The sequence below is a fragment of the Eptesicus fuscus genome, chromosome 3 (assembly GCF_027574615.1).
Source record: "Eptesicus fuscus isolate TK198812 chromosome 3, DD_ASM_mEF_20220401, whole genome shotgun sequence".
NCBI classification, from domain to species: domain Eukaryota; kingdom Metazoa; phylum Chordata; class Mammalia; order Chiroptera; family Vespertilionidae; genus Eptesicus; species Eptesicus fuscus.
Genome location: NC_072475.1, coordinates 109880554 through 109897444, shown reverse-complemented (window position 1 = coordinate 109897444; position 16891 = coordinate 109880554). Strand labels below are relative to the sequence as shown.

The 16891-nt window shown below is 48.5% G+C and overlaps 1 protein-coding gene across 1 annotated transcript; it reads right to left on the bottom strand.

Annotated features, from left to right (window-relative positions):
- Positions 1-1344: 1344 nt before the first annotated feature.
- ZIC4 (Zic family member 4) lies at positions 1345-16346 on the bottom strand. Its single transcript, XM_054710332.1, is given in 6 exon segments — positions 1345-1348; positions 2739-3057; positions 7531-8148; positions 14339-14448; positions 16241-16292; positions 16295-16346. Coding segments are annotated over 6 exon segments (1155 nt in total).
- Positions 16347-16891: the final 545 nt, after the last annotated feature.

Below are 16891 nucleotides of genomic sequence, written 5' to 3'. Positions count from 1 at the left end.
ATTTCCTCGCCTTTAGAAACTCGCCATCAAACTCAAATGCGCCCTCTGATCACCGCAGAAAGCAGAAACAAAGAGGGCTGAGCGGCAATTCAAGCGGCCTTTTTCTTCTTTCCCATTATTATCCATTTTTATTATGATCGAGAACAAGTGCCCATTCGCGTGGGTTTTGTTTACCGGAAATTAAATGAAAATGATTTAGTCTGCGTCAAACAAAAATATATACTTGTATACACAGGGGAAAAGGCCTGTTAGACGTAAATATTATGTCCTTAATGAAAAGCCTGGACGGGCTCCAGGCTTGGCCTTTCAGGATTTCAGTGAGACTTGCCCATTGCCATAGAAATCCTAACTTACCATGAAGATGCACCGTGGCGAAGAAACACTGCTTTGTGCGCGGGCCCTTTGATGTCGCAGGCTCGGGAGGCGGGCTTTCAGCTGCGCTGGGCGAGATTACCTTAGGAGCAAAGCGGTGGACATCTGTAACAAGCAAATGAAAAATTATAGGCGATTAGTAGCCTACCAAACATTGTTGTTTTTATTTTATTGTTTTGGATATGGGCGAAAGGCCAATTGGGTCTAGAAACACAAGAGAAAGAACCTAGTCCAATTTGGGGATGGGAGAATTTTTAAACATTGTCAGAAGACGCAAATTCCCCAGATGCCCTCTGCACATTGGCCATGGGGCAGGTGTTTCAGAGGGGAACAAGGTTTGCTGCCAACACAGCCCTTGACCAGGCAGCATCTGGGCCCTCTTGTAGTGTGTCAGGGGGAGGGGGAGTGATTGTAGTTCCCCTTCCACAAGGAGAGATTCACTAAGGATGTGTTGAGAAGATTCTGGTTTTTATTATGGGTACTTTTAGGGGACTGGAATGGGTCTGTGCAAGATTTTCCCCCTTCTTTTTCTTTCTTTTTTCCCCTCTAAATCTCAACAAGGATTTCGGGGAAACCCCATTCTCCCAGGGTGTTAGACTGGAAAATAGGCCCCAATTTCCCCGCCCCCCCTTGGAAACAGTTGCAAAGACTTTCTCTTCCCCTGCCACCAGCATCTGGTTCTCTTTCTGGGGACTTAGTATCCAGCACATAAAATATACATTCAGCCCTGGTTGGTTAACTCAGTTGGTTGGAACATCATCTGATGCAACAAGGTAATGTATTTTTATCCCTAGTCAGGGCACATACAGGAGTCAACCAATGAATAAATAAGTACAACAACAAATTGATGTTTTTCTCTCTTCTTCTTCTCTCTCTCTTTCTCTAAAACAAATAATACACATTCAATCTAAATCCATTTGGGTATTTGCATTTAAAACATTTGTTATTGTAGTTCATCTTGTGTACTCTTCTTCACCTTAAAAAAAGAAAAAAGAGACCAACATTGTGCGATTTTTGAAAGATCATCACGGAATTGACTGAATTTATCCAGACACTGTGGTCTAGGTTGGATACCTGTCCAGTGGAGACCTAGGCTCAGTGACGTCATTGGCTCACTGCACTCCTAGCGCCAAGCAGCCACAAGATTCCATAAGCCACGGCTAGACAAGGGTAGGAGGTGGGAGGAGAAGATGATTGGTCTGGGGAGACCTCTAAGCAATGAATCCTAAAGCCCCTCTAGCACTCTTTTGTCTGAATTTCCCATTGTTTGAACTCACCCCCACCCCAAGTATATAATGTATATACGAAGCAGACTAGCAGACAGATGTGTCTGTGTGCTTGGGTCAGTTCGCAGGGGAGAGGCATGTGAGTCCCAGCGGTGGTGCTGAAACTCTCTTATCTCTTTTATAGAAGTGTTGGGAAATTTTGAGATCTGGAACTTGTGTACTTTTGTTTCAAAAGACAGCTGTAAGGTGAAATTGTAAAGAAGCAAAAGAGGAAGGAAATAGGAGGTAAGATATAAGTGATCCAAACTTCAGTGGAGACTGCAATTGGGAACTGAGAAAGAAGTGGGGCCTGACAATCCAAGTCAGGCGTCCTCAAACTGCGGCCCGCAGGCCACATGCGGGTGTTTTTGCCGTTTTGTTTTTTTACTTCAAAATAAGATATGTGCAGTGTGCATAGGAATTTGTTCATAGTTTTTTTAAACTATAGTCCGGCCCTCCAATGGTCTGAGGGACAGTGAACTGGCCCCCTGTTTAAAAAGTTTGAGTACCCCTGATCCAAGTGGTCCAATCCTGGAGGAAAATATTTCCCATTATCTGAACCTCGGGAAGACTTTGTGGTCTTAGTTTTGTCACATGAAGTTGCCAAGATTGCACATAAACTCTGCTAATATATATATTTTTCTTTTTGTCCATCTGTTTATCTACCTTCTTTACCCCAACACTGGTTTCATGCTACCAGGTCAGGAAGATGTGTGTGTGTGTGTGTGGGGGGGTGTTACTGGGTATGACTGTAGAATAAATAAGTAGTATATTTACATTTTATTCAATGACCTCTAACAACCATTAGCAGTGAACTAACTTCCTTCCTTCCTTCCTTCCTTCCTTCCTTCCTTCCTTCCTTCCTTCCTTCCTTCCTTCCTTCCTTCCTTCCTTCCTTCCTTCCTTCCCTTCTTGTTTCCTCACCTTCTCTTCAAGCCTCAAGAACCAGATCTAGACTTGCAGTCATTGCTCGCAGAGCAGCAACCACAGCAGTAGCCCTAATACCATAAGCAGCGGGCGGCAGCGGCAGGGCCAGATGCTGGCGCCCGACTTGGCGCGGCGGGGGCAGTTACAACACAGCCAGTGCCTTGACACACATACCATTCTCTCAATTCGATGCCACGAGCCACTACTGCCGCCGAGGAGGCCACCGGGGGCTCGCGGCCGAAGTTGGACGAAAGCGACACAGCGGCAGACTGCGTGGCAGAGACGTAGCCAGAGCTGAGAGGCGGCGGCGAGCGCCCGTGCACCTTCATGTGCTTACGCAGCGAGCTGGGGTGCGTGTAGCACTTGTCGCAGCCGCGTACTTTGCACGTGTACGGCTTGTCGCTCGTGTGCACGTGCGAGTGCTTCTTGCGGTCGCTGCTGTTGGCGAAGCGTCGCTCGCAGCCCTCGAACTCGCACCTGAAGGGCTTCTCCCCTGATGGAGGCAATTGCAGAGACATTAGTGCGTGTGACCCGGGTCTGGCTCGGCCTCACAAACCTCCCTAAACTTCTTTTCCATTATTTGGAAAAAAAACACGGTAAAGATTTTCAGAAACTTTTGTGTTCGGCCCCTTAGGCCTGGCACCTTCTTCCCTCCCGGCTCGGAGTGCGCCCTCTAAGCTGCCTCCTGCAGCCCGCCCCCACCCCCCTCTCCTGCCTGAGCCTGGGGGAGGGTACGGAGGAGGAGCGACAAAGAATCCATCTTAGTTGAGTTTCCATCCTGGAAAACCCTGATCTACTCCGATTGTTTGCCTCCACATTTTCTCCATTCGGAGCCAGAAGCTCCTCTGCCCAGAAAACAGAGTTGACCGAGGAGGTTTTGTCTGCTCAATTTACAATTGCTGTTCCAGCCAAAGGTTCCCTGCCCAGAGGGCCATCCCGCACACACCCCATCCTGGCCCAAACTGTGTCCTAAAAAAGGTTTTGTATAAATGTCAAGGCGATGGGATAATTTAGTAGTGCACACCCGATGCACACGACACGTGCACAGTGTGTATTCGTGCCGCAGGAAAAGGTATTCTGAGCAATGATTCACTTCACGGGCGATTTTTACAGGAAATGGGAATTTCCTCCCCCTTCCCTTCGATCCCCTGAGGGCAAACGTTTAGCAGCATTCTTCAAATCTTGCCTAAACTGCTCGGGATCCCGCTACCTACGAGCACCGCCAGCACTGCTTTATCCCGCTGCGCCTGAGGTTCCGGGAGACGCTGCCGCCGGCAGCCAGCTCTCCCCGTCCCGGGCGGCCGTGCCTTCAACTGACCCTCCCTCCCCGACCACCACGCCCGGGAGCCGGGCCTAGCCGACCTGAGGTGACAGGCCCCTGCGGCAGGATCCGCCCGGGCCCAGTGGGACCCGCGGCCGGTCTCCCAATCGAACCCTTGAGCATGGAGGCTTCGGTGTGAGCACAGCTGCTGCGGTCACGCCTGGCCCGTCCCCGCGGACGGAAGGCCAGAGGGCAGCCGGGGTAGACCCACGCGGGACTCGGCTCCCCGGTGCGATGCCCCGTAGAGCCGCGGGAAGGCGCGAGTGCGCATTAGGTTGGAAACACTGGCGGAGGACCGAGCTCCAAGCCGGGAGCTCACCGCGGGCCGGATTCGCTGGCCTGCGGGGGAGGAAAGAGCCCCGAGAAGCCGGAAGCCAGGTTCCTGCGGAGCCGCAGGCGCTGCGGGAGGAGGTGAGAACGTGTACAGGCGCTTTGAATAATTGGATGCCGCCGTGCTCCCCGGACAGAGGGATCCGCTCCCGAGCTTCTGGTTGAGAAGAAAGAGGTGCACGGCTGCAGGACTGTGGCCTTTGAGGTCGCTTCTCCCGTGACTCCCAGGAAAGACGGAGAGCGTTGGGTTAGGTTTAAACAAAGCACCTCTTTTCGATGTCCGCCCCTGCTCACGCTGAGCCAGAGGTTTGCGTACAGCCCTCGCCTCAAGGCTGCAGAGGTTTGTGAGCCCAGGTCTCGGTCCCCGCCCGGCCGTTGCGTCCTCCCCCTGCAGGACTATTGCAAGTACAGTGTAACCGTGGACGGTGCTAGAACCTGCTGCTTCCCAGGACACCGGTACCGTTTTATAAATATGAATAAAGAGACATGCAAAAATAAATCAGTGCCCTTATTTGCCCCTCGTTTTCTTCCCTTTAATCCCTGTTAGTATTTGCCAATCTAAAACTTTTCTTCATTTTCTCCCTCACAACCCCCCCCCAAAAAAAAATATCTAACAAGAACCATGCAATTTAGCACCCGCAAAAGGAAACAAGATTTGCTGAGAAAACGGAAAAGGTGTGGAATTTAAGCTTGACTTACTGCCCCCCGCCCCCCCCCCACACACACACACACTTATCCCATCTTGCGAGCGCCTCGTTGGACATTCACGTAAAACAGAAATAATGATTTCGTCCCAGACGAGGAGCGGAGGCGGAAAAAAGCAGGACACTGAAGGTGAAACGGGCCTGAAGTTCCGAGGCCGCGGGGAGGCCCAGAGCAGCGGCGCCGGCGCGCCCTCCGCCTTTGCGGCCTCTCCCAGTCGCCGGAGCCGCCCGGGCTTCTCCGTCCAACACCCCACCCCCACCCCCCGCCCTCCCGCCGGTCTGTGCTCCGAGCCCCGGGCGGGCGGGCGTGGAGAGGCCGGGTGGGTCCAGGGCCTGGCAGCCCTTCCCGAGCAGCGGGTCCGGGGTCTGAGTCGGGAAAGGCCCGGAGTCTCCTCCCAGAAGCTCAACTACCAAGAGAGGCCCCTTCCCCGGCCCCGCGCCCGGCCCGCCCGACAAAGTTTGGCAGCGGCGGGGCGGGGCGCTGGCGCCATTTCCTCGCACTTGTGGCTGTGCCGGGCTGCCCGAGCGTCTCCGCCCGGGCTCGGTCTCTGCTCCAGACCCAGCCCTGCTCCTCCCTGCCCGCCGCCCGGGGAGGCGGGAGTCCGCGGCACCGGCCCCGGGAAGCGCCGGGCGGCGGGGACGGGCCGGGGCGCGGGGGCACCTTTGTTCCGGGACGGCGGTGACCGCCACCAAGGGACACCTTTCGGCCTGGGCTCCGGGCAGCCTCCGAGGCCAGGCCTGGGATTCAGATCCGGAGAATTTTAACTCCCGAGAAATATTCGCCGCTTCCGCGAGTCAAGAAAATGAAACGCCATTAATATTTGAAAAGGCAATTATTTTCCTGTTTAACTGTCTTCATGAAAAATTTGTGAGGTCTCTTGCCATTTGAGAGACATTTTTGTTGTTTTTCCCCCCTCTTTTCATTACTTAGGAGGGGGCTGAGAGAAACGGTGGACCAGGCCCTGCAGTCCTGCAGGTGTGTGTGTGTGTGTGTGTGTGTGTGTGTGTGTGTGTGTGTGTGTGTGTGTTAACTCCAGCGGCAATGAATCGGGACTGCCATCGGAAAGGACGCACTTAGAATTTGGTCCCGGGTGGAAGAAACCTGAACCAGCCCGGGCGCACGGAACTTGTTTCGCTGCTGCAGGTCGATTAAACTAAGAATTTAACCGTTTTCTGCTTCACGGCCTTCAAACAGCAGGCCGGCAAAGTGTGTTTGTTTAGAACTCCCCTGTCATTAAAAACCAGTTCCTCCTCTGGCTCAGGACTGCGTGTCTACCTTTGCAGTGTGGACCGCCAGCTTCTGGAGTAGCCAGCCTGTAGGCGGTGAGCAGTACCTCGCTGCTTTCTGCCTCACACCCGGATGAAACTCCGATGGGGAGGGAGCATCCTGGAAACAGCTTCAGAAAACCATACGTTTCCAGACGTGCTCCAGAAATAAAGCAGGAGACTACAAGTGGACTTTGGTGGTCTGGCCTCCGCGTGTGCCATTTTCCTGGCCACGGATCTTCTTCAAGATTGCAGGGTTTGCGAGAGAAGGTGGGATTTAGCAAGATTCTTTCCTGGGCATTGCCAGCCTGGGAGAGTTATTTGACTCTAATAATTGCCATTGTTTCTACCAATAATAGAGGTGAGTAAAACAGAGCGCCAGGGAGGAAAAGTGGAGCACCAAGCTGGAACTTATTTCCTACCCTGGTCTGGCCACCTGTCCAGTTCTCTCCGCCCCCTCCCCCCTCAGGAAACAAACAAACAAAAACAAACAGGGGAGGAGGAATGTTGATTTCTTAAACTTGGAGAGTGGGCAAGAAAACCCTAGCTAACTGGAATATAAACATGACTGCTAAACTAATTAATGTAACTTCACAGGCTGTTCTGGAAAGTGTGAAAACTTTCTCCTTGCCATTGCACTAATTATAGATGCTTCTGGCCAGAGAAGTTCAACTTTGCAGGCTCTTGCCCTGGTTCCTTTCCTTTCTGTTAACTAGCACTGACAGATGTGGTTGACACATGTCCCCATTTCACTTAACAGCTCAGTAAATGACATTTAAGGCAGATGAGTCTCCTTGGATCTCTGCTAAAGCAGAAGAGAGGTTTGTCAATTATCCCAAGTGTCCAGTTATCAAGGCTCCAAAAGTTAGCCTAGAGACCCCAAATCCTAAAAAAGTAGCCAAAGGCCTGATGACCCCTCAGTTCAGGTGGTGGTCAGGTTGTAAGGCTGGAAGAGTGTTGGCCAATAAAACTGGGGGAAAATAAACTGTTCCTATATATTTTAAGGCTGAGAAACAGTACTGTTTAAATACCTTAAAAGCAAACTAAATTGGCAGGGAGCACACATTCACACATTCAGAGACCCAAACACCTTCACCCTTGCCTCCCAGAGCAGAAATCCTCTACTGTCTTCCCCACACTCAGCCTTGGGAACTTCTGTGACTCTAATAGAAGAGCATCATTAATATTTTATGGGCTTGGCTCACGGAAACACCAAATACCCTTCCCCCACACACTCACATACACACACACTCCAGGGATGAAACTTGAGGAAATCCAGCCCGAGGGCCGGGAAGAGGCCCCTGCTTCCCCAGAGGATCTAAACGAGGCAGTGCCGAATACTGACCTGTGTGAGTTCTTTTGTGTATTTTGAGATTTTCTGATCTAGCAAAGACCTTCCCACACCCCGGGAAAGGACAGGGGAAGGGCTTCTCGCCTGTATGAACGCGGATGTGATTTACAAGTTTGTATTTGGCTTTGAAGGGCTTGCCCTGGCGCGGACACTCCTCCCAGAAGCAGATGTGGTTGGCCTGCTCCGGGCCGCCGACGTGCTCCACAGTGACGTGCGTGACCAGCTCGTGCATGGTGCTGAAAGTTTTGGAGCAGAGGTGCGGGAGCTCGGGGCCATCGACCGCCAGCCACTTGCAGATGAGCTCCTGTTTGATGGGCTGGCGCATGTAACGGAAGAAGGCACCGGGACCCTGGGGCACAGCGAGGTTCACGGTCAGGTTCATGCCCCCATAGCCATGCAGGGCCCCGGCAGCTGCTAGGGCGTTGCTGTGGGCGACTGGTCCTGGCGAGAAGGATTCGGGGCGCGCATTCATTTCTCTGGGGAGCCCCAGTCGCAGGAGTCCGTTCAAAGTGCCACTGGCGGAGGCCTCGGGAGGCTGTTCGTGAAGGCCAGGGAACACCGAGCGGCTGGAGGCAGCAATGAGCTGGGGGTCATAATGTCCGGAGCTACTACCTGTTGTCAAGACAAATAGCGAGCGTGAGAACAGGTGGCATGAGCTGAGCATTCCACCTGGCGGGGGTGGGGGGGGGGTGGGGGGGGGAGAGAGAAGCAGTTCTACAGCCTCTGCCTTCAGAGCCCAGACCTGGAGCCAGATAGTGTCAGCAGCAAACCCAATAGGCCACGCGAGGTAGAGCCCCCAACCGCTCCAAGAGCCTTAGATGGATGGTGGTGGCTCGGCTTGTGGAAGGGATAGTGGGACACGCAATGCTGAGTCCTCTGTGGGCAGTCGGGAGCCCCTATGCTCTGTTCCAAGGGAAGCCCGACCTGCTCCCCAAGTACACTTTGGCGGCCAACAACGCCCACCCTTCGGGGGACTGGGGATAAGGGCAGTGGAGATGTTGTAGGTGGTGGGGGTGCTGCTGAAGCGTCCGGCCATATGCATTAATTTCAGCTTCCAAGTCCGCTGGGAGTGGGCGGCCTGCATCTGGACTGACTCCCCGGAGTTGCCAGGGTCTGACCCTTCAGGCCACTGTCACTTGACAACATGGAGGGGAAAGAAGAATCACAAAGCGACTTCTGAAGAGTAGTTTCTTTTTCCCCCTTAAGTTTTGGATTGTGACTTTACTCCTCTGCCCGCCCCCCCACCCCCATCTTTAAAGCCTACTTGAAACCCGCATGCTACAGAGGCGGCAGCAGAGCGCTTGAGGAAGTGAATAGAGATTGGGGCCCGCCCGGGCTCGCAGAGAGAAACAATCGCCTAGGTCGCCCATTGGCCTGCTGCTGGGGCCCGACATCAGAATTGACAGGTCTCGCAGTTCCCGGACACACACACACACACACACACACACACACACACACACACACACACACAACTGCTCTAGCTCCTCCTCCCTCCCCCATCGCCCTCCCTTGCCCCTTATCAGCTCCCACTTCTACTGCTCCTGCGCTCTGCCCCAGGCACGGATTCTCTCCTCTTGAGCCTACCCCTTATCTCCCCCAAAGCTGGATGGATATGCTCTTGAAAGTGAGCGGAACGAGGTAATGCCTCCGTTCTCCACGTCTTTGGGGAGGGGTATTGCGTTGCACATGACCTCGGGGAAGACCTACTGTACCCAGTCTTGCCAGGACTGATAGGCAGCACCCGGAGCACACGGACAGCTTCAGCGCTTTGTCCCAGGAGTCATGTGAAAGCCAAGGCGGAGATCTAGGGAGGAAAAGACCGCTGCAGGCTAGACGGCCTTGTGCAAAAGAACACCTAGGCTAGTAGCCCTGGAGCATAATTTTACTTTCTCGATTTCTCTGAAATTCATTCTCTCTCTCTCTCTCTCTCTCTCTCTCTCTCTCTCTCTCTCTCTCTCTTTCTCCCAAGCCCAGACCACACTATGCCTTCCGACATGTATCCTTCCTTCTCCCCTCCCTGGCTCCCTTCTTCCCACTTAACCTTGGCGGTCCCCCCTCCTGGTGCCTGGCGCTCTCAAAGACTGGTAAACCCCAGAATCCAGTCCTGGCCAGAGCCAGGAGTGAGCAGGAGGAGTTGATGACCTGGAGAGGCTGACTTCAAACCCACACAGCCCTCCTGAGAGGGGCTAAGGAACTTCTCAGCCATAAATCACAGCACCCCACAGGTGGACTGGCCAAAGAAACAAAGGCTAGCATAGCAAGAAGGAACATTTCCTCACTCTTCCATTTCCTTACTCTCCCAGGTCTCCCTCCTTGAGCTCTGTAGACCCTGACACCAAACGGAGCCTTTGAGAAAGGGTAGATTTAGGGATCAATTCCACTCTCAGCTCCCACCTGTTGCCTGTTGCCAGAGTCACTGCCTCCTTCCTTGCCTGTCTTTAGGGTTCTGATAAGAGTAGAGGCCAGGCTGTGAGAAGACTGTGGCTTCCTGGCCTTCGGGTTATACAGTCTTGGGGTGGGGACATGAGGTGAAAAAAAAAAACCTTCAGGTCTGGGCAAAGGGGCTGAGGGTATCATTTGTTTGTGTCAACCCACTAGTTAGGATGAGCTACATCACCTGGTGATGTAAAGGGCTGCTGGTTTCTACCCCTGCCTTGGTCTCCAGCCCAAAATGCCAGCCTAAGTACTTGGGCTTCTCTGATGGCCATAGATAGCACCCCAAAGCTGATAAAAGAGTTTTTAAGAGATGTTTTAAAGATTGGGTAAAAATCCCCATACCCATAGTAGAGGTGAGAAGTTTGGACAGATTACTATGAACTCTGATGCAGGGTTTTTGAGTTGTCCCACCCATTCCCAGCAGCAAGGACCATTATACATTCACTACTCGGTATAAATAAGGATTTCTTTTAAATTTTAAAAATAATTTACTTATTTATAATGGTTGGCAGGTTCTTTTAGAATTTCTTCATTTAATACATTGTTCCTGCTCCGGGTGCATTTTATTGAGGGATTAGCTTCCACAACAATTTCCCCTGGTTTTGGCAAGTGCAGGTCTTTCTGCTCCTCCAGCTGGAAGAGCTTAAGCAACACAACCAATAGGTGCTATGGTTATCATTGAAAAAAAAATGGCTGGGCCTGGCATGGCTCAATGGTTAAGCATTGACCTGTGAACCAGGAGGTCACAGTTCCATTCCTGGTCAGGGCACATGCTCGGGTTGCAGGCTTGATCCCCAGTGTGGGGTATGTAGGAGGCAGCCAAATAATGATTCTCTTTCATCTTTGATGTTTCTATCTCCCTCTCCCTTCCCCTTCCTCTCTGAAATCGATGAAAATATATATTTTTTAAAAAGTTGAAGGAAAGCATTTGACAGCTTAACCCTGTCTGCTCTGGAAACCAAGGGTTTCCACAGCAGTGTTGAGACTAGGTTTTGAGGATTTGTCTCCTTTCCTGGCTTTCACGTTTTCCAACAGTCTCACTTTCTTGGACTTATCCCTCTGCCTACAGGCACCTCCTCTGGTCTCCCATCCTGTTTCCCCTTCCTCTAAGCCTGGTCAGGAATGATCTCTGTCTCTAGCCATAGTATTGAGGTATTCCAGTCTCTGTGAGTGATTTTAAGGCTCCCCTTTGTGCAGGTGTCCGTTGAGTGATGCAGCTTACTAGGCAAGTCTGGGCTGAACCCAAGTAGGGCTCAGAAAATAACAAAGACCAAAACCAAAAACCCAAAGGTGTGTGTCCCTCCCTAGGATCCCTCGCTGTTTCTCCTAGGCATCCCTCAACACAGAACTTAGTCACCTCCTCCGGTAGCATTCAGACCTAAGTGTAGGGTGCTTTTGCAGTAGTTCAGCAATTAAAGCATTTTCTTTCCCACCTGATCATGGGCCATCTACAACCTACTGTTCAGGATGTTTGTCAAACTCATCATCCACTTTGACTTCCATTAAAACTGTGATTTGCACAAAAATGTATCTCTTAATTTATACATGGTGATCTCACCTGTATCAAAAGCATTGAGTAATTGTACAGAAAAAGGGTATTTAAGTTGTTTTATGCTTCGAAACCTATTGGAACCCTTTTGAACTAGTGCATTCTAATAGTACTGTGTGTGTTGCCCATGCTTGTAAAGAAGAAAATGATAACTTTCCATTAGAAGGTGGTGAAGCCAAAACCGGTTTGGCTCAGTGGAGAGAGTGTTGGCCTGCGGACTGAAGCGTCCCAGGTTCAATTCCGGTTAAGGGCATGTACCTTGGTTGTGAGCACATCCCCGTTAAGGGGTGTGCAGGAGGCAGCTGGTCTGTGTTTCTCTCTCATCGATGTTTCTAGCTCTCTATCCCTCTCCGTTCCTCTCTGTAAAAAATCAATAAAATATGTTTTTTTAAAAAAAGAAGGTGGTGAAAATAAAGATTCTTTATTTTCCCCATCCATGTTTGCAGACTACTTGAATTCTATGGATTGACTCCATGGACTCTAGGGATAAGAAGCAGAGGTTTTATACACACTCTCACTTACTAACTTTACCTTGAAAAGCTTCAAACATGTGTATGGCTTTTTGTGCCAACAGCAAAAGGGCAGGTTCATCTGATTCAGTCAAATTCACTGACAGTTACCTGGCCTTGTGGAGCTCCCTCCCAGATGCAGCTTTCTCTTGGAACACGGAAAACCTCTGGACATTTTCCCGAGAGACAGAGATAGGTAGAAAAAATTGATTTCACCCACTAATATTTATAAACGGGAAATTTTGGGCAATTACATAAGGGCCTTCAAGGCTTATCTCTGAAGTTATCAACAAAGCAGTATCCAGCTAATCACAAAAGACAGGTGGGACACCAATGTAGGCAGGTGTACTTTAGTTTTCAGGGACATTCATTTGGGTCTTCTAGTGCCCAGATAGCAAGGAGTTCAGGTATCATTGATTATTGTTTGGGCAGGTTGAGGAGTATTATCCCCCTCAATGGTGATCAGAATTTTTCTTTCAGAACTTTATCTCACCACACTTGCTTCCAATACCAAATGTGTGGCTGGAATATTCTTTTCCTAACCATCCTGTAGTTTATAGCATTACTGATTCTGCTTTCCTGCTTCATCTGCAGGAAAAAATATATATTCTGGAGTCCAGAGATCTTTCAGCAGGTGTCAGAGAAGCTCTGGAGGCCTTCATGGATGGGAGACTGTTTGGAGCACAACAGACCCTAAACATCCCTCCAATGCCCAGAATCATGCCCTATATACCCTTCTTTATCTGAGCCAAACCAATGCAATAGCATAAACTAAACTGATTTTCTAATCCTGCTGTATAGAAATATGACATTTGGTGATGCCATCATCTGCCAGAGCTCCTCACATCATTGGCTCAAATGGGGAAAGGTCGGATCTCTCTCCCACGGGAAAGAAAGAAATCAGGAAAATTTCAGATGCATAACTGGGCTATTTTCCAATTTTGCTCTTTTAAACAATGCTAAATGATGATTATCCAGCAGTATCCTAGGAGCCAAGGGCCACTGCACAGAGCCTGGTTAAGCATAAGCCTTGTTGCCTGGATGTTTTGCATCTAAATCTGCAGTCACTTGTTCAATCTTTTCTTCCTCACTTCTGCCCAGGTTACCAACCCAAACTAGGAACAAATCTCTTCAGATCCTAGTCACTGACAGACTTGAGGATTCCTGCAGTGAGAGATTGTGTCTATTCTTATGGGAAAGTAATTAAATAACTTAAGCCCCAGGAGGCCACCATATGTACAGGTCCAAATTGTACAAAGGAGATGAGATCTATGAGGATTTTGGAGACATTCCTCCCCTTTGCTATGCCAATTTGGGCTTTAGTCATCATTAATGGAACTAAGTATGAAAGAAAATATACTTAGATAGAATTTAATTTTCAAACAATGATTCTGCAAAACATCTTTCAACAAAAGATTAAGAAACATGGCTAAAGGATTTTACAGAACAGCATTGAAAAACTAAAACAACAGAATTTACATAATAACCACAACTCTCTTGAGAATTCTGTCATCAAATCATGCCAAAATAATAGAAGATAACAATTTCCTGAGTTGTCATTTAACTTTTTTAAAGAAGGTTGCTTTTTCTACCAACAGCAACAACAACAACAAAAACCACAAACAAAAAAACAAAACAAAAAAACATCTTTGAGGCAACCATCAGCTAGTGGTGTAGTTAAAATGAGGAAAACTAGATGCCTGGAAGGAGAAACACCCAACCCTAAATCATATGCTTATTCTAAATGGAATATTAAATTAAAATTTTCCACAATGAAGGTATTCCTGACTGAGCAGCTGTCAGTCACTCCCTGTTCAGACACCACATTGTGGGAAGATCATCACCACCACATTGCAGAAGGCTGGTGTCCCTGGTAAAGATGATGCATATCATGCAAACCCCATCACCAAGATCAAAGTATGCTTCTTTCATGGAAGCCAATACATGTCAAACCTTATTCCAATCAAATTATCTGGAAATGAATTCAAGATGAATATGTCATAGAATAATGTGACAGTGGAACTGCAGAAGGTCAGGGGTGGTTGTTACAATGAGAGAGTCGTCAAATATTAATTCTAGAACATCCAGATGAGTAGGCTTTGAGGGATTAGTCAGCTGCTGGTGGGACGTTGAGTTGCTGATTTGTGTGCAAATTTATTAAACAGCAAGGTGTTGCTCTAAGTTTCTCTTGAACTCAAGAAACATCCCCAAACTCACAACCAACATAAGCAAAAGACAAAACAAAATTTTCTACTTAAAAGAGAAATAACTTCAGCAAACCAATATTCAAAAGAGGATTTTAACTTACTGGACTCTTTCAGAGCCGTTTGGTTAAGTCGCAATCGTTTCCTCATCCCCAAGGATGTCTTGTATCTCATTTCCTGACTTTGAGCCTGTTGGGGGGGGGAAAGAGAAACAGTTACTAGTTAAATATTTTTACACATGTTTGTACAGAATGGTCTTGTAGCCTGCATGTGTGAGTGAAAAAAAAAAAAAAGTGTGGATCTGAAAAGCCTTTTAGTCTTTCTTTGACCATTTTCAAATTTGGCAGTGAAAATAAAAGAACTCTGATGGGAACTTCCTGTATTTATTGCAAAACAACATACCCTTGAAGATAAAAAATATTAAAATCATCATTCCCCAACAAGTTGTGTTTTGTTTTGTTTTATCTTAAACTCATATTATTCTGTCTTGCAGGTAGAATTAAGCACCAAGTTCAGTCAGTCAGTATTCAAACATCTCTAACTTTTAGAATTTGAATTTATTGTATGAGAAGCTGCCATTATTTTCTTTAAGTGTATTAATTGAATTTGGTAAAATGGAATGAGGAGGGCGGGGAGGTTAGCAGATTAAAAATTGAGTTGTAACTCTTTTTTTTGTTTTTTTTTTTAATTTTTTAAATAACTTTATTGATTAAGGTATCACATATTTGTCATCAACCCCCTCCCCCGTTCCCTTCCCAATCCCCCCCACATGCAAGCCCCCCCCCCCCCTGTTGTCCATGATCACTGGTTAGGCTCATATGCAAGCACACAAGTCCTTTGGTTGATCTATCTCCCTTGTCCCCACCCTCCCCTACTTTCCCTCTGAGGTCTGACAGTCTGATCAATGCTGTTCTTGTTCTTCAGTCTATGTTGTTCATCTTTTCCTCTAGATGAGTGAGCTCGTGAGTTGTAACTCTTGAAACTGGGAGGAGAGGAATTACTTTGCAAATTTCTAGATCCTGTTCTGTTCTGTTGGTATGGAATCCCTTACATGGTTTCTTCCCTGAGACCCCTTTGGAAGCCATTACTGGTTGATTTTTCAAAGTCAATATAAAATTTCCCCGATTTTTTTTTTGGGGGGGTGTCTCATTTTTATCATCTGGTCCTGATTGTCCCACTTCTTATTTAAGAAAGTCAGAAACAGCCCTAGCCGGTTTGACTCAGTGGATGGAGCATTGGGCCTGTGGACTGAAGGGTCCCAGGTTTGATTCAGGTCAAGGGCACATGCCCTGGTTTTGGGCTAGATCCCCAGTAGGAGCATGCAGGAGGCAGCCAATCAATGATTCTCATCATTGATGTTTCTCTTCTCTCTCTCTCTCTCTCTCTCTCTCTCTCTCTCTCCCCCTTCCTCTCTGAAATCAATAAAAATATATTTTAAAATTAATAATAATAAAAAAGAAAGTAAGAAATAACCTGCTCCCCCCGACCCCCACAAGATATTTGCAGATCAGATTCACTTTGTGGATAGAATCAGTAAGCTATTGGTCATCTTAAAGCCTGAAACCCACACTGGGGACTTCCGCATCTGTCAAGCAAGGAAAGGCAGTGGAGCAGCCAAACAGAGGCAATCCACCCAACCCCAGCCCTCAGTTTGGCCTAGAAAGACAGACAGTCATTGAAAAGGTCTCAGGCTGGACAAACACAACAAGCCCTCTATCAGTGAAGAAGTCTGCTTGTCTTAACACTCCAGTCCACAGAACAAGCGGTTGTTTAAATTGTTGAACTGCAGGCCAAATCCAAGTGAGGCTCTGCTATTTCAAAGGCTTTCCAGTTCTCTATGTTCAAAGATCTCTTTCTCTCTCCCTCAACCCCCAATTGGGACTTGAATTAGCTTGGGTGTTTTTACCCTTCCCTCTCCCATCTTTTCTAGTTTCAAGCCTGAGAGGTGTGTGTGTGTGGAGGGGGTGGGGGTAGGGGTAGACTCACCATTTCCTAGATGGTTTTATTTATTTTCAATTTTTCCTAACCAAAAGGCTTCCATCTCCAAAGGTAATAAGCACAAATCAGAAAAGAAAGCAGACCCAACTTTGCATTCCTGCAGAAGGGTGGCATGCTGGATGACTTTACTCTAAAATTTCTTCATGGCAGGATATCTGGCATGAGAAAAGTTCTGGTTGGGTGGAACTAATAGAATTTACTATTTAGCTTCTGAAGAAAATGGGTGTGAATTTCCCTAGAGAACTCTGTTCACCCACAATGCTGCCCAAGCCCTCCATTTAAGAGGCCCAGGCTACTTCCACTCCCAGGACTTGGCAGTCTTTTGTATGTTACAAACCCACAGGCATGCAAACAATTGCTGCAGAGGCTGGACTTCAGGCAGGTAACTGGGACCTTACGCTACTCTCTGTAGCAGCTCCATCACCAGCCAGTGCAGGAAACAAAAGTAAATATCTTTGGTTCAAACTCTGACCCCACTTAACAAGCTGGTCATCTTATTAAAGGAGGGGTGAGAGAAATGAGGAGCAGTCCCTGGGCCCTGGGACCTGAGATCTCCACCAATCCAAGGATTTAAAAACCCTGAAAATGCTAGGTTTGATTTCCTCCCTGAATGATTGCTCTTGCCTCCTCTTCTCACATCGGCTCTGACCAGTGAATCA